The sequence below is a fragment of the Chiroxiphia lanceolata genome, chromosome 23 (assembly GCF_009829145.1).
Source record: "Chiroxiphia lanceolata isolate bChiLan1 chromosome 23, bChiLan1.pri, whole genome shotgun sequence".
Lineage (NCBI taxonomy): Eukaryota > Metazoa > Chordata > Aves > Passeriformes > Pipridae > Chiroxiphia > Chiroxiphia lanceolata.
Genome location: NC_045659.1, coordinates 6,475,279 through 6,493,134, shown reverse-complemented (window position 1 = coordinate 6,493,134; position 17,856 = coordinate 6,475,279). Strand labels below are relative to the sequence as shown.

The 17,856-nt window shown below is 52.0% G+C and overlaps 1 protein-coding gene across 1 annotated transcript in view; it reads left to right on the top strand.

Moving 5' to 3' along the window:
* The window catches only part of ARHGAP32 (Rho GTPase activating protein 32), a 184,284-nt gene extending 166,644 nt beyond the window's left edge, over nt 1–17,640 (top strand). The window contains 12 exon segments of the mRNA XM_032709480.1: nt 813–957; nt 1,619–1,701; nt 3,718–3,825; nt 5,136–5,281; nt 7,524–7,725; nt 8,456–8,601; nt 9,539–9,613; nt 10,164–11,015; nt 11,664–12,526; nt 13,603–13,956; nt 13,958–14,704; nt 14,706–17,640. Of these exon segments, the coding sequence (XP_032565371.1) occupies nt 813–957; nt 1,619–1,701; nt 3,718–3,825; nt 5,136–5,281; nt 7,524–7,725; nt 8,456–8,601; nt 9,539–9,613; nt 10,164–11,015; nt 11,664–12,526; nt 13,603–13,956; nt 13,958–14,704; nt 14,706–15,830 (4,846 nt within the window). The 3' untranslated portion in view covers nt 15,831–17,640.
* Nucleotides 17,641–17,856: the final 216 nt, after the last annotated feature.

Here is a 17,856-nt window from a genome sequence, read left to right as displayed (position 1 = left end):
GAGGAGAGGCCAGGGGTGTTTGCTGTGGGTGCAGTGCAGGCAGGATCAGCCCTTCTGATCCTGAAGACCCTCGCAGGGACCCCGAGGTCCAGCAGGACCAGCCGAGCTCCCCCAGCTCCCAGGCCTGACTCACCACACTCATCCCTGCAGATCTGGCCTAATTGGAAACAGCACTTTCCATGCACATATTCCAGCCCTTGGCCTTCTGAGCTCAGCTTTTATTTCGTAAATGGTTGTGATTTTGTTTTTTTTCCCTCTCTCTGAAAACCAAGGGAGTGCTCAAGGATGTTCTTCATGTGGTTCCTGGCTCTCCTCACCCCGTGGCAGAGGCAGGCTCAGCTCACCAGTTTGTCCCCCAGGAATTCTGCACACACTGGTTTCCATGTGCTGCCGGTGGCACTGCTGCTGGCATGGCTTGATCATTGCAATTCCCAGGCCTTTGAAATGCAGAGGGACAGCTTTCATCGGACCTGTGGGCAATGCCAGGCACAGCCCTTGGGAGTTTGACAGATTGTCCTTGTGGTCTTGGAAGGCTTTCTCTGAAGTCTTTGTGAAAAGCCCTGATGCAGCAAAAGGGGTTGCAGCCAATTGGTTGTAAAACTCACTGAAAATGCCTTGTTAGAAAAAAAATAAAGTCTGATTTTTGGAAAAATCCCCTGTAGCAACCCCAAAGCCGTGGGTCACGTGGCTTTGGTGACTAAGGATTTATTTTTTCCTGTAAATCAGGAAACCCTTGCTTTGCTTGACTGTAATGTGCTGGGTTTGATTTCATTGCTCCTTCTCAAACCCCTTGGCCCATTTCTTGTTTCCAGCCACGAGTTTGACTCAGAGCAGATTCCCGACCTGACCAAGGACATTTACATCCAGGACATCCACTGTGTGGGCTCCCTGTGCAAGCTGTACTTCCGAGAGCTCCCCAACCCCCTGCTCACCTACCAGCTCTACGAGAAGTTCTCAGTAAGTATGAGACAAATGGGAGCCACTTCCCACCCCATTGGGACTTCAGAGGAACACTGAAAGGACCCACAGCAAGGTGAACCTGCTTCCACACACCCTCCTCTGTTTACTTTTGCTTAATCTGAAGTTTTTAGAGCAGTCTGAAGAGCACATCTCCAAAATCACGAGCCTGACAGCACCTGGTCTGTGCTGCCCACACACCAGATTCCCCTCCTGCCATTCCAGAAGGAAGTGCCCAGAGTTTGAGGTGCCTTTCCTGTTCCCCCTTAGGTCACTCACAAGTGCCTTTGTCCCCTGTGCCTCAGTGTATTGATTCCCTTTCCCCAGCAGAACGTTACTGGGGGACCCCAGCCATGAATTCCTGATGCTTTGCTGTTCCCAGTGATTTCTTGAGATCAGAAGCAAACAGTGCTTGTAGCTGCACACCCTCTGCAAGGAATTACTCTGTACAGTGAAGCTCTAAAGTGTCCCAGACCGTGATTTCCTTGGCCTTCCTCACATGATCCATGTGCTGCTCTGTCTCCAGGACAGACCCCTCACCCAAGGGAGGGAAGAGCAGCAAAATCCACCTCACTGCTGAAGGACTGTTCACTGGCCATGTGGTGCCAGGGGCAGGTTTTCAGCTTTCCTTGCAGCTCAGTCCCTCCCTGCCTCGTTCCAGGATGCTGTGTCTGCTGCTACGGATGAGGAGAGGCTGGTGAAGATCCATGATGTGATCCAGCAGCTGCCCCCTCCCCACTACAGGTGAGGGCCATTCCTTTGCTGGAATTTTGGGACAGAAATAACAGGATTCCAGTTTCTCTCTCAAGATGTGTTTCTGCATATTGAAACTGCTGTATAAAGTTGATTTTGTATTTTAATCAGCTCCTTATCAAACAGTACATTCTGTACATGGTCTTACTTGACTTCCTTGGAAAGTCTGTACAGGAGAGAAATGCAACCTTGGTCTGTCAGATGTGGCTGATAAAAAAAATAGTTTTATTGCTGGGAGGGCACAAAACCAGCTCTAGGAATGATACTTTAAAAAAGTGAAATATTTCAAAAAAATAAACATATTTTGTCTCCAGTTTCCCTCTCCCAGTAATAATAGTAACTAGCAAATAGTAACAGTTGTCTGTTAGAATAACTAATGTAAATTATTATATTAGTGTTATATGTTAGAATAACATAATAGGGTGTTTAAAAATCACCAATTACAGTACTATATTCAAACTAATTAGTATTAATAGCAATTTGTGCTATATGGTAATGAGTCTTAACTAAGAATAACAACATTTTAACAGTCTTTAGTATTAAAATTTGTGGCAGGGTATGGTAAAAAGGCATCAGACAAATTGCTGTGGTGATTGGTTTTAATAACTGCATATAATACTGTCTGTTAATGAGACTTTAATGTTAGCAACTATTGGTAACTAATACTGCATTATAATTACAATTGATTATTGGAATATATGTTAATTTGCAGGACTAGTTAGAATTCTGTACCCTCAGTGCTATAGGTGGCCAGTTGTAACACATAAAAATAGGTATTGAGAACTATTTAAAATAATAAATAATTATAAATTTATATAATAATTGGTGCTAATAAATATTTACATTTCAATTCTTGTGATGTATGGTGATTAGCTGGACAAGTGCAATGCTGCACCTGAGTGCTATAAATAACTAATTATAATGGTTAACTAGATTTAACTAATTGTTATAAGCTGCAATTGTGTGCTACTTGCTCATTAAATAACATGGGCTAGTTAGTAGAACAGCTGGTACTTTTAGTAACTAATTACAATATTTTATTTGTGTTAATTAAGGGGGCAGGGCCTTCTCAAAAATAAACTAATCTCCTTTGGTTCAGTTTCTCTGGGGCATTCCACCTTTTCCCTAAAATGACTTTTCCTTTATGGGCTGGTTAAAGTGGGTGCTGATCCATGTCTCAGTCCTGGAGAGGAAGCCCAGCCAAGCCCTGGCAGTGGGATGCTGGAGGTGCACAGGGCTCTTCCCTCCTTTCCTCAGTTTGCTTCAGAAAAGGAAAAAACACGTTCTTATTGTGCTGCTCAGTGAGGAGAAGTTGCAGGCAGGAGATGTCAGCTTTGTTCTCAGCCAGACCCATCTGTCTTCACTTCCAGTCCTTGTCCATTTGTGGAATGTTGAGCCCCTCTGCTCCATCTCCCCTCCCAAAACCAGAGATACAGACACAGCCAGGGCTGTTGCCAAGCCCCGGCACTGAGGAGGATGGATCAGCATTTTCATTGCCACCTCCTGCTCCCTCCTCCCCAGGGGGTACAACAGTGTTTCATTAATATATAAAAAGGCATTTTCTGTGAAAACAAGCCTCTGGAGTTTAACCTTGTGTCTGCCTCATGAACCTCTAACAAACCTGCAGCTACTTTATCAGTAGAACTCAGGGACAGTTTGCTGGTTTTCAGTGTCCTGGGGTGTCTAAATCACTACTCCCCCTCTTCCCAGGACTGGCATTCCACATCCTTCCCACTGAGCAGCTCCTCAGGGCTGTCACACGCCTGCAAAGAGGATATTTTGGGGACTGTCATTGCCTTCAGCCTGGACAGATGAGGGGGGACTCCCCTCAGCCCACCCCGGGTCACTGTTTGCTACAGACACTCCCCATGGGCTCAGGGGAGGGAGTTCAGCGTTTCTTTCTGGGAGCTGTCAAACCAAAAGGAAATAATGAGCTGGGTTTGCTCTGGGATCACAGCCTGGCTTTGCTCAGTGGTGCTGAACATTTGCCTCTCTCCCATTTTCCAGGACACTGGAGTTCCTAATGAGGCACTTGGCTCGTCTGGCTGATTACTGCTCCATCACAAACATGCACACCAAGAACCTGGCCATTGTCTGGGCTCCCAACCTCCTCAGGTACCTTGGGCTTTTCCCATTTCACTACAGAGAAGGCTTTATGTTTATAAAAACCAGACAGATAGCTCTTCTCTGGAAAATCCTGACTTCCAGCAGCTGGAAAGAGCTCTTCCTTTCTTCATCCAGTGTGCTTCTTCTCCTGTAAAATATGGGAAAATACTCTAAGCAGGATTTAAGACCCAACTGGCACGTTCCTGAGCTGGTGATGTAAAACAGCCCCTGCTGTTGTCAGCGGGACCACCCCAAAAACATCCTGGTATATTCTGTCTCACGCGACCCAGTCCCACTGACTGCAGCTCAGTCAGTAGTGGCAAGGAGGAATTCCCTCAGCCCTCTTCTCCAGAGGATAATTTCCCCTCTCCTGGTTGGATGAGACGAGCGTGTCCTTGATTATCCTAGGAAATTTCTTCACTGGCATCACTGATTTCCCACTGCAGAAGTCTCTAGAGTCTAATTTAACAGCTTGTGGCTGCAAGAATTCAAACTTACAGAAATAATCTTGGATAAATCTGTCCCCTAAAATTTGTTTTGAATGTGCATAATAGGGTAGTTTAAAATTAATGGTGTTATTTAAAAATTTTGCTTTAAAAGAAAAAAATAATGTCACTCTGCTCTCTATTCTGTTGATTTCTGAGCTGCTTTTGTTACCAACCTGGGAAATCTGAGTGTGCAGTTCACATAAAATCTCAGTTTGGGTTGGGAGGGACCTTAAAGCTCATCCAGTCCCACCCCCTGCCATGGGCAGGGACACCTTCCACTAGCCCAGGTTGCTCCAAGCCCCGTCCAATGTGGCATTGAACACTTCCAGTTCATGCAGGTGAGCTGTTCTCCCCTTTCTGGCAATTCACCCCCAGGCAGTCAAGTGATCTCAGGTCTGAGATTGCTTTGGTGAATCTTGGGGCACTTTCTGATCAGATCAGTTGGAGACGTTTCCCTGCTCGAGGGAAAACCCCATTAGAGGCCGCAGTGAGGTTTGTGCAATGGCATTGAACTGTGCCAGCCATGGTACCTGGCAGTTAACAAAAAGCTCCCCATTTGGGCTATTCAGTTTATTTGCCTCGAGCCAGACCTGCCTCACACCCTTTTCCCTTCTAGTCCAGCTTTCCTTTTGCCATTTAGTAAGACTTGAAGCTAAACTGAGACTCTGCCTTTAAATCCCTGCAGTCATTGTGATCTTTTGTGTAGCACTGTGCTGGGATTTAATCCATACCTGCCCCTGAAGCCTTGTCTGCCTGAGCACGGGCACAGCCCCTTGTCCAGGAGCAGCATCACCCCCTGGCTGTCCCTGGTTCATGTCTCTCCTTTCCCAGGTCCAAGCAGATCGAGTCAGCCTGTTTCAGTGGCACCGCTGCCTTCATGGAGGTGCGGATCCAGTCGGTGGTGGTGGAGTTCATCCTGAACCACGTGGATGTTCTGTTCAGCTCCAAGCTCAGCTCGGTCATCCGGGACGGGGCAGGTGCGTGTCCCCCTCCCTCCTTGCCCTGGAGCACACAAGGCACTCAGTGGATATCTGATCCTCCCCTGCACATTTCAAATATGGGTTTTTCCTGACCTAGAGGACACATCTCCACATTTCCCGGGTTGTGATGTGAGAACCCAACAAATATGGCCTAGTTTTAGAAATTGCTGTCAGTCCCTTTCTTAGAAGCCCAGGATGCCTCACAGGAGTGCACAGAGTAATGTTTGGCTGCTGCTTTTGTGTCCTACCACTGAGAAATCGCAAGGGATCAAAAAACTGTTGCCTGAAAAAATCGGTCAGGAGCCAAAAAATTACTCACCAGGCAACTATCGTAGAGGTAAGAGAATAGAGCAGTTTTAATAGAAGGCCTTCAACCACCACGGGGGTACAGAGACATGTCCAGGGGGTTCCACAATTTAAGGTATTATCCCATCCAATCCCAGAGTTATCCGCCCCCCAGATCCTCCCCCTGGCATACCCCTCTGGAAATTGAGGTGGGGAGCTTGGGAACCCCTTCTTCCTCGTCTTTCTCTTTGTCCCTTTATCTGCCCCCCCTCCCCCCCCCCCGCTCCCTCTGCTTTTTAAAGCCACCACCATCGATGCTCCTGCATACTTATCCATTTGAGCTCTACATTTATCCAGGGACCTCCGAACACCAGTAGAAATTAAGGAATTAAAGCAAGCTCTCTGTATTCAGTGATGTTGATGCTAAGAAACTGTCTTGCTCTTACTAGGGGCTATTTTGCCATCTGCTGTGCTGGTTATTCCTTGCAGAAGCTCAGCCTGTGTGGGTTCATGAGCAGGGCTGACCAGCCATGAACTGCAACACGTTTGTGCCCAACCTGGGGCACCTGAGGCATATTCAGCCCTGGAACCTACAGTTCCCTTGAGTAACTTAAGACCATATCACTGTTCCATGGAAAAGGAGCAGAGTTACACCAGGAAGGAGGTTTCCTCTGTGTATTAGATCAACAAACAGGGCCACCACAAGCTGTTGCTGCTCCTAAGCAGCATTGAGGGTGCACCATCTGCCTTGACAACCTGCCCTGCCCATGAGACGCACAGCCCACACAGTCACCACCCTCTGGGCAGTGCAGAGAGCTGCTTTTCTACTGTATTTGCTGCTCCCCTCTTTTAAACAAGCCATGTTTCTACTTAGGACAGCAGAGTTGTCCAGCTTTTGTTCCTCCTGGAAGGGGATTCTAGGTCAACAGGAGCCAGAGGTTAGTTTGGCTGAGCAGTGACAGCCCCCAGCAGGCTCTGCCAGGGGAAGATAAGCGTGCTCAGAATCCCAGCCAGATGATTATCCAGGCTTAGAATGGACCATGTAAATTCAGCTAATTGTTTAATGACTTGGTCACTCACATTCAGTGGGCTGGGACACAAAACTGGCAGGGACAAGGGTTTGGTTATTTGGCATATTTAGCAGGAATACTGCACTCCAGCACGGCTTCAGGAGCCTCTGGGATCAAGCACAGCTCCTGCACCCACCTGTGAGGGGTGAAAGTGGTGCTGCCAAGCCTGTCTTAACCCACAGTTCACCCAGGCCAGCATTTACAGCTCACACACGCCCCAGGAGCCGTGGGAGTGGAACCAACCAGGATGTTCTGCGATGGCACATTCCCCCCATGCCCCTGAACTCCTCTGGGAGCAACCCTGTAAACACTTGCACAATAAACAATGGCAAGCAAAGGACAGCTGCTGTGATCTCCTCTATGCTGAAGCTAACAGCAGCAGGAGGCAACAGCAACTACTTGCACAGAACTTTATATGTTCATCTCCCAAACCAGCCCAAGCTGTAAAAGGCCAAGGGCAGGACAGAGCAGATTGTTTGCTCTGTGCATCTGCACAGTGGCTTGCAGAGCTTTGGTCACACATGGCATTTCCTGTTATACAAGAGGTGGAACCAGGGAATGACCCAGCCAAGCTTTGTACAAAGGAAAACCATCATTTTCTGTGCAGGCTTTTCTATACAGATGAAGCTGAAGTAAAGTATGTCACAAAGGTTTCTGATCTACCTGCTTCCCTCTGCCTTTATTTTTTAATACACCAAGCTACTCAGTGAGAGATTCTTTTTGTCACAGACATATCTCTGACCACATTTTGTCCACGTCTTTCAGTGGTTGGGATAACAAAGGTTTAGAAAAACACAGCACCTCCCTAGGCACACAGACTGAGCTTTGATCTCTGCACTGCTGTTTTCTGACTCTCCCTCTTGCCTGTGGTTTTTCCCTTGCAGGGCACAGCTCTTTGTCCCGGCCCAAGTCTCTGCTGGTGTCCTCTCCCTCCACGAAGCTGCTCACGCTGGAGGAGGCACAGGCTCGGACACAGGCCCAGATCAACTCTCCCATCATGGCAGACAGCAAGTACATAGAAGTGGGAGAGGGCCCAGCAGCTTTGCAGGGCAAATTCCACACAGTCATAGACTTCCCATCCGAAAGGTAGGACAAGTTTCTTCCCAGCACCTGTCATAACTGGTTTGTTTTGACTACAGCAAAAACTTGCTGATACTGACTGGTCACATGTGAAATATTGTAGCTGTTTTTCCACCTGCTTTGGACTCTGTGAGGATTCAGCTTTTAATAACAACGGGCTCGTGGGTTTAATTCATTTGTGCACCACTCCCTTCTTTCTAGCAGGGTTATCATTAAATGTATAAATCCATGTTGTGTTGGTGCACAGAGATGACTGTACCAGTCACACAGAAGGAGGTGTAAACAGAGTGACCACATGGAGACATAGGGGTGTTTCACGACTAAGTGCCTGTAACATCTCCAGGTTGCAGTGGAGCAGTTGCACAGGCTTGATGACACTAGAAGTGGCAGTGGGAGGAGGTGAAGGTGATTTTACAGCACGAGTGAGGTACCTTTATGGGTACCCTTTTTGGGTGCCTTTATGGCCGCATAGCTCCCCAGAGAGCTGGAAATCCATCCCTCAGCTGCTGTGCTGCACAGGCAGGAGCCTTTGCTCTCCTGCACTGCACCTGCATCCCAGAGTTGGGTGGAATTCACCCAGCAAGACTGCAGGGCTGAGCTGTAGGAATGAAAACACCCTCAGCTGTTGAGAAGAGGGAGTTTCTAAGCAGAAACCAGAGTGCTGATAACAAGCAACCAGTAGCAGGATTTAGATGCAGCTTCCCTCTCCAACTGTGTGCTCTGTTTGCTCCCCCAGAAAAAGGCCTCCCAGCAAGATGAAGAAGTCTCCAGTGGGCAGCTGGAGATCCTTCTTCAACCTGGGCAAATCCTCCTCTGTGTCCAAGCGCAAACTGCAGCGCAACCCCAGCGAGCCCTCGGAGATGAAAGCCATAGCCCTGGCAGGTGAGCTGCAGTCCCCTCCCAAAATCCGGGTTTGAGCAGCACACATTCAGCGTGCTTTTATCTCCTTCTAGCGTCCAAGCCAGGCATGACACTCCAGGGAGCTGCTCTTTCCCGAATGGATCTCGGGCAGCTCCAGAGCCTGACAGAGCTCACACCTCTGTGGCTTTGGAATGACAATATGTGGGTGCTGCTGCAATAACTCTCAGAATAATTCCTTCTGACACTCTGATTATAAAATGAGAGTACAGCTCTGACTCCCTTTGCTGCTCTCAGAAGATTAGATTAGGGAAAGACACCTTCCTACAAACACTCTCTCTACTAGTGTAATGAGAACACATCCAAGAACCCTTTGTAGCCACAGCCAGGATATGTGGGCTGAATCCTCAGCCTTTTCTATGTATAATTTTCTGCCTTTCTCCAAATTTAAAAATAGCAGCAGTGTGTTTTTGAGGTAAAACACACCACAAATCCCAAAACGTGGGCCAGTGAGAACTTTTATCCCATCTTCTCTCAGGTCCCGTTTTCAAATTATAACCCTCACACACCATAAATGCCCTTTGGAACGGTCTCCTTGGAGACTGAAGCTGTGCTTGTTCAGTGCCCATAAAACAAGTTGTGAAAATGTTATTTTCTTCCCCATTTTTGAGGGGGTTTCCTTGCTGGCAGGAGCCAGCCAATTACCGCAGGTACATCCCGAGTCTGTAGGAGGATGATGTGGAGAGATGTTTCCTGACCTGTCACCTACAGCAGGTACAATTTGAGTGGGTCGCCTTTCCCACGACTCTAAAATGAGCATCAGAAACCCATCCCCAAAACAAAACTACTCTCAGGACAGTGTTGCTGGAAACCTGTGTGTGTTTTTCCTGCCATCATTACACAGCCAGATATAAAGCACTGTCACAACTCAGCCTTTCCCTGTGTGGATTCCTTCCCTCAGGTGGACGAGGAGACAGCGGGACCCTGCGCTCAGCTAAAAGTGAGGAGTCTCTCACCTCTCTGCACGCCGTGGATGGTAAGGCACAATCCCACCTGCACTTCTAATAAACGTGGATTAAAGAAGGCAGGCTGACATTCCTGGGCACAGATATGCCACAGGGCAGCTTTTCCACCCCTTCAGGGAAAGGTGGACTTGCTAATTAACAAAGCTGCCCAGCACAGATGGGTGTCACAGAAATGCTCTTCATGCCTTTTCTTCCTTCTAAGGTAAAAAAAACAAACCTCTTGCTTTGGTGTAGCTGGCACTGCCTATGTTCCTGCCTTGCCACCTCCCCTTTCTATTCCAAGGCTGACAAGGCATCATCATGAAGGAAAATGCTCTCTGAGAAAGCCTTAGGCCTACAGCACATTTAAACTGGTTTTGCTTGTACACACAGCTTAGTTTCAACTAAATCAGACCTGGAACTGCCGTAAAAGAGTTTAAACAAATGTGATAAACAGTTACTGCTGACAATGTCACTTCTATGTACAGGGCTCACCAGCTGAGCTTTAACACCCCCACTAGGCCCTGGCCTCCTGGACAGCAGGATTTTGTCCCTAACCCACAGGTATCTCCTCGTTCCCAGGTGAATCCAAACTGTTCCGGCCCCGAAGGCCCAGGTCCAGCAGCGATGCCCTCTCTGCTTCCTTCAATGGGGAGCTCCTGGGGAACATGAACCGCTGCAACTCCTATGACAACCTTCCCCACGATGACAGCGACGGGGACGAGGGGCTCATCCACGTCCCTGCCCTCATCTCCCCTCGCTCCTCCGAGGACGTCGACCTGAGCCCCCCGGACATCGGAGTCGCCAGCCTGGACTTTGACCCCATGTCCTTCCAGTGCAGCCCCCCCCAGGCAGAGTCCGAGTGCCTGGACAGCAGCACCTCTCTGCTGGAGTCGGTTGACATCAATAGGGACAAGCCAAGCCTGCTAAAGAAGGATTTAGAGTCGGGCAGCCAGTCCCAGACCCCAGGCAGTGCCACGAGCTCTGAGCCAGTCTCCCCTTTCCAGGAGAAGATGAGTCCCTTCTTTACACTGGACCTGAGCCCCACAGAGGAGCAGCCCTGCAAACCCCTCACCTTCTCACCCAAGACAGGCCGAAAGCCCATCAAATCTCCACCACTGACTGCAGAGCCCACCTGCTTTGCTCTGCCCAGCCGTGGGCCAGAAGCCATCGGAGCAGTGCCCATCACATCCAGGAACTCCTCTGCTTCCAGCTGGAGCAAAGGCATTGGCATCACTGAGATCACAAACAGGTCCCCAACCCAGATGTCCTTGCCCCTGAAAAGCAGTGAAACAGGAGCAGGGGAAGGAGCCCACCAAGAGCTGCAGCATTCCCAGCTAGTGGCTGCTGGCAAGCCAGAGCTGCCAGAAGAAGGGGAGAGACCCATGCCAAGCAGTCAGACTAAGACTGTACCCACTGGACACACACAGCCAGGTACAGTGCATTTTCCTCCATTCTTTCTTTAAGTTCCCAAGGGGACCTGCTCTCAGGACCGCCCTCCTCTGCGTGCCTTTTAGGAGAGGGGATTTGCCCGTCAGTTCTGATCACGAGTGTCTTGCAGGGCTGTGCAGATCAATAGGGTCTTCACCTCTGCCTTCTCCCTACATCACACAAATCTCGGATAATTTTCCATAATGCTTTATATGCCACTTTTTTTTCCCCATCCTGTCATGCGTGAAAATCTCTAGCATGTCCTTCTCAATCATTTCAGCCAATTGACCATCTAAGGCTTTTCTTTTTTAAATTAAAAATCTGCCAACACTGGAAGAAGGGACCTTTTCGCCTAAAACCTTACGATCAAAATTGTTTAAGGGTATCTCAGTCTCTGCTACCTCCTCCCTACCTCTCTAGAAATGCAAGAGGAGCCTTTAGACAATCTCTTGTGTTCTTTTCCTCTTTGTGATGAACTGCTGTGCTGTTGAGCAGCGTTTGCGTGTGAGACACAAGTGTTTCACCCCAGAAGGAACTGCCACTGTGAAAGCGTGGAGAGCATCTATTTTTTTATGATAGTCTTTAAGGTTAAGGTCACTCTCCTTATTGGGTAACATAAAATCACTCTCTCTCTCAATTTTCCCCCATTAGGAGCAGTTGCCCTCGACTCCCCCCAGGATCCTGTTCCCGTCAGTTCTGTGTCTCTTATCCCTCCTCCTCCTCCGAAAAACGCAGCGCGCATGCTGGCCCTAGCGTTAGCCGAGTCCGCACAGCAAGCATCCGCCCAGTCCCTCAAAAGGCCAGGAGATGCTCATGCTGAAAGCACAAATTATGGAGAGGCTGAAGCTGGCACAGCTCTAGAAAAGCTCCATCTCTCTGCTGGTGCTCCAGACAAGCTCCACCTGTACACCGGTCTGCCCGAGAACCGACTCCACTTCCAGACCGGTGCTCCCGTAGAGCAGGAATTCCAAGGTAGCGGCACAGCCGGGGAGCAGAACCACCCACCCGGTGCACCTGGAGGCCAGGACCCCCCGCCTCTCCACACGGGCATGCCTGGGGACATGCCTGGGAGCAGAGATGCAGAGCAGGAGCAGGCCAGCTTCCATCCTGGCAAGGCGGGGGACAGTGAACACTTCCCCGCGCATGCGGGGGACTGGGAGCACACGGCCCACCACGCCCCAGAGCGGGAACCGCCCGCCCCAGAGCCAGCTGTGGACAGACCCCAGCTCCGGGCATGCCTATCTGGGGACAAGCTCCACACTCCCATCTGCACGGCCGAGGACAAACTGCCGTCTCCTCCCGTGGTCCCTGCCAGGGACAAAGGCGCCCCGGTGCCGTATTTAACCACCATCCCCAGCGCAGCCGCCGAGCCCTCGCAGGGGGATGGCACCGTCCCAGCCGTGCCACGCACAGCCACGGCCACCCAGCCCACCCCGGCACAGAGGCAGGACCACCAGGCAGCCACGGGACAAGTGCCAGCAGCCTCCAGCAAAGCTCCGAGCAACTCTGCTCAGGTACGTCCTGGTCCGGGCACAGCTGGGCTGTAACTGCGGGGGGGAAGCTCTGGGAAAGTCGGGCCCCCAACAAGGGGGGGTTCACAGGTCACTGGAAGGGATGTGGGTACAACGCAGACACAGCCTTGGAGGAGATCCTGTGCTGCTTTCCTAAGTGGGCATCCCAGTATACCCACTCTCCTTGGTTTGAAGGAGAAAAAGTATCTGCAGTGGTGACTGATGTGCTCAGAAACAGAGATTTTTGCATCCTCTGACAATATTCTTTTCCAACATCCTGTGTAGGATCTTGTCCAACTAGTGATAGCACAAGAGGACATAGTCTTAGACCTTCCCTCATGCAGCTTAGATTGGACATTAGGAAGAAGTTCTTCATGGAAAGAGTGACTAGAAGGTGGAAGGGGCTGCCCAGGGAGGTGGTGGAGTCCCTATCCCTGGAAGTGTTCAAGGAACACCTGGACGTGGCACTCAGTGCTCTGGGCTGGGGGACAAGGTGGGAGTCGGTCAAAGATTGAACTTGATGATCTCTGAGGTCCTTTCCAACCTCAGTCATTCTGTTTAACAGAACAGGTCAGATTCCTTGTGCAGGGGTTCCTTGTGCAATGTTCCCTCAGAAATCCAAACCACCTCAGCCCATGAAGCGTGTCCAGCTTCAACCTGGCCTAAGCTCTGTAGGCACATTTAGGGCAGGAATTTCTGCTCTGTTACACGGTGTCATCTGCTCACCAGAGCCTGAGGAGGCCAAACCCAGGTACATTTTCATTAAGATGATACATTTAAAAGCAGAGCATGTAACAAAACACTGGGGGCAGTGGGTAAAGAGGCAGCCACCTCCTCCCCTTCCTGTGCTTTGGCATTTGTAGAACACACCAGTTGTGATGGATCCAAACTGCCAGTGGCACTACACTGCCCTTGCTGAGAGAGGGAACCTGCACATCTCTCCTTCCACAGCCAGTGGGAACCAGGCACAGAAGCACTGAAATTGGGCTGACCCATACGAGTGTCTGTGATATTTTAACTGCTGAACAGGAGGGGGAAAAGCTGCCTGTCCCTGACTTCTGCTGCTTTCCTCCCTGCAGGTGTGGAGCACCACTGCCCCTGAGAAACCCCCGGAGCCTGGCTTTGTCTCAGAGAGCAATTCCACCGCCCGCGGCTCCTCCTTGGTGCCCGGGGGCCCCCAGAGCCATGTGGAGAAGCCCCGGGAGCCCACGAGGGCCCCCCCACTGCACCTGCGCTCCGAGTCCGTCCCGTCCCACCCCTCCTACGGCTTCGCGCCCCCGGTGCCGCCCGTGAGGACGCTGGAGAGCAAGATCGCGGCGGCCATGCACTCCAACAGCGCCGACCCCCTCAGCAACACCAACTACCACACCTTCCTGGCCTCCTCCATGCTGGCCTCCTCCGTGGAGGAGGCGCTGCTGCCACCCCCGCCGCCGCCCCCCGCCCAAGCACACCGTGTACGTACCCCACCCCAAGCCCGAGAGCATCCCCGAGCCCTCGGGGCCGGACCCCTACCTGCACCCCAAGCCGGCCTCCATGCACCAGTACAGGCCCGAGAGCGTCCCCCCCCACGTGTACCACGGCAAGCCCGAGCCCCACCAGGCCTACCCGCCCCGTTCGGACACCCCCGGCTCAGCGGGCACCCGCTACAACACCTACGGCACCCAGGGCAAGGCCGGCCCGGCCCTGCACTCCAAGCCCCGCAGCCGGACGGAGTTCGTGTCCTCGGTGAGTCCCACGGGGCTGCGGAGCGCCAGCTACGCCGAGGACGCTCCCCCCTACCCCACCATCCGCAGGGTGCAGTCCCTGCACGTGCCCACCCCCGCCGCCGCCGCCATCCGCTCCGTGCCCATCTCCCGCACCGAGGTGCCCCCGGACGACGAGCCCCTGTACTGCCCACGGCCCCTCTACCAGTACAAGCCATACCAGCCCCACTCCGACTACCACGTCACGCAGCTCCAGCCTTACTTCGAGAACGGGCGGGTCCACTACCGCTACAGCCCCTACTCCAGCTCCTCTTCCTACTACACCACGGCCGACGGCGGCTTCTATGACCTGGATCCCTACAGCACCGTGCGGGTGCGGCCCTTCCACCCCCTGCCCGGCCGCGACTTCTCCTCGTACGCAGCGCGGCTGCAGAGCAAGGGGCTGTACCGCTACCCCAGCCTGGCCTCCTACCCCCGGGGGGGGGCTCATCAACCACCTGGCGGGGAAGGAGCACAGCTTCGTCAGCAGGGACGTGCCCCCCGCCCCAGACATCAAGCACATGTACATGTCGTGGGACCTGGAGGACATGGAGAAGTACCGCATGCAGTCCATCCGCAGGGAGAGCCGCTCACGCCAGAAGGTCAAGGGGCCCCTCATGTCCCAGTACGACAACGTGGCCCCGCTGCTGCAGGACGAGCTGGGGGGGCTGGACGCCATCCACCTGCGCAGCAAATCCGATCCTGGGAAAACTGGCCTCCTCACGGTGGCGGAGGGCAAGGAGGGGAGGTACCCGGGCAAGGCGGCCACCCCTGAGGGGGACGAGCGGTACTACCTGCAGCACCCAGAGCCCGAGCTGGACAGAGCCCACTACCACGGGGGCTACGGGAACGGGCAGCCCGAGAAGCCGTCCCTGCCCCAGAAGCAGAGCAGCATCCGGAACAGGAAGATGCACGAGCAGGGCGGCAGCACCAGCGAGCACAGGACGCACTTGCAGCAGGAAGCGAGCCATAGGCAGCCTGCCGAGCCCAAAAACGGGCCTCCCTACCCCGACTACAGGCCCAAAGGGGGCCCAGAGCCCTCCGAGCCCGTGGGCTACCAGCACTCGGGCAGCAAGTACATCCCGGCCGGCCAGGACACCCTGAGGCTGAACCACAAGGAGGGGAGGCTGGCAGAGGACAGGCCAGACGTGGAGAGGTCCCGAGCCAGACCTCCTGCCCCCGTGGAGAAGCACTCCAGAGACTGCTACAAGGAGGAGGAACACGCCACCCCTCCCGTGGCCCCGCCGCCCAAACCCGAGCGGAGCCACAGCCTGCGGATGCAGCACCCCGAGCCCATGGAGAGGGACTCTGCCCTGCTGTACCCCTACCAGACCCTGGGCAAGCGCCAAAGCACTATGACTGTGGTGTCCCAGTACGACAACCTGGAGGATTACCATACCATGCCTCAGCACCAAAGAGGGGGCTATGCTGGAGCGGGGGGGTTCGTACCCCCTGGGTTCACCCACGTGCACAGCAGGACTTACGCCACGGCGCTGGGGCAGGGCGCCTTCCTGCCCTCCGAGCTGTGCCTGCAGAGGCCCGAGACAGAGGTCCACGTCGAGTGAGCTGGTGGGGGGGAGGAGGGATAGAGTCTAAGCAGCCTCTGCTGGACAGTGGACTGTTTTATTTTTTCAGTGATGGAAAAAACAAACCAAACCCCGATCCTGCCCCGATGAGAAAGCAAAGCCCCTTCAGCCCCCACCCCCTACTCACTGTTTTTATGTAGTAGAGCTCTAGCTTTTTCATGTAGTTTTGAGACAACTGGAAGGACAGGGCAGGCTGTTGGCACACAGGTGTTGCCAGAGAGGCCGGGCAGAGCTGAGAGAGGTGCTGTTGGCAGGGGGGGAAGGAGTTTGTCCTTCCCCAGGTGTGACGTGAGCAGTGGCCGCCGCTCCCTCCCCGCACAATGGACTGTGCGTGCAGCTCTTCTCCAGGCTGAGTGCCCTTCCCACTGCTGGCTCCCAGGAAAGGGGCTCCGTGACACTGTTCTGCCCCCTCTGAGTTACACAGCAAGAGTAGGCCAATGGCTGGGCAGGGGGAAAGACTGCCCAAGGGTTTTCTCCTTGGTTGATGCTGAGGTCCTGCCTCTCCCTCGTGTGCAGTGGACCCACTGCAGTTGCTTTGAAGTGGGTGGGAGCCTGTTTTGACTTCAAGGCTGTGGAATAGGCTCTGAAGCAAGTTCAGAACACAGCACACTTGTTGCATTGCTTGCTTAAGGAGCTGCTTCTGCCTGCAAGAAATCCAATTACTTTGCATTTCTGTGTTGGAAGCAGAAGCCAGCGACGGGAGCCAAGTAGGGCAGGTTTGCATTTCTCACACCAAAAGAAAGGAAACACGAAACTACACAAAACCCTACACAGGCAGCTGGGAACAGTACACCCATCCCATGCCAATTCCTCCTTGCTGCTGGACTCTCTGTGTCCAGATGAGCTCATTCCATCTCATGGCTGGCCAGGCCCAGTAAAAATAAATACAGAAATCTCCATGGCATTATGTCCAGCCTGTAAATCAGAGCCCACCTTCCCAGCTGTGGGAGTGACGAGTTATCTGCATGAGCAGCTGCCCTAGGCCAGATCCTGCAGCTCTTCCAGCAGGGAATGCTCCTGCTGATCTTCCCCTGAAGGTCTGTGGGCTCTGTGACCTCTCAGTTCCATGTTGGCAAAGGGATCCCTGTGGAATTGTGGCACACACAGAGCAGTGATGTGCTGTCTGTGCTGTGTGTTGCCTCCCATCCCCCAGTGCAGCTCCTCCCAGTGCTCAGTGAGAAGGGACAGAAGGCCAGTGCACTGCAGAACACACTAATAACAGTGTCCAAGCTGTTTAAAAGCTTTCACACTGTAAAAGCAGTTAGGCAGCACCTCATGCTTCCTCTCAGACTTCCCAGGACTCCCAGGACTTTCCCCCCCCCCATAAATTAAGCACATCCATCCCATTTAGGCAGGGCTTACAAGCAATACTTGAGATTTAGGAGTTTTTAAATGTTCACTGATAAATTCCAAGGCCATTCCTGTTCTGTGTGGTTGAAGAACTTCTCTACCTGTTTTGAATCTAATGTTTTATTAAAAGCCTGGAGGTCCTGCAGTTAGCACACAGCTGCTAAAGGGAGCTTAGGTGGTGTTTTTGAACAAAAAAGTTTCATGGCTATTTTGAGACTTTTAAATCCTAAGGAAAACCTGCTTCTAGTAGCTGACTAGTCTGTAACTGTTTGCTTCTTTTAACCTTGGAGCCTTGTCTGGGGCTGTTTCAGTAACTACCTTCAGGTTCTGTTTTATTGTGCAATGCTGATGTTTTAAGCATTTTGTTTAGAAGAGTTCTCACATGTTATAAAACGAAATTTGGCAGTAATGAAAAAAAAAGAAAGAAAAAAAGAAAGGGAAAAAAAGGAGGAAAAAAAGCAGCACTGTGATCCAGGGTACCACAATCTCCTTGTGAGGAATTCCCAGGTAGAGGGGTTGGGGTTTTTGGTGAGGGAATGCTTTTTGCAATGTTTTCTTTCAAGGAAAACTAACAGAAGTACACAGAAGGGACCATTAGGTGAGCCATGGCCTGGGTCAGCCTGACTCCATTGCTGGGAACTCCCTGGGAAAGGCT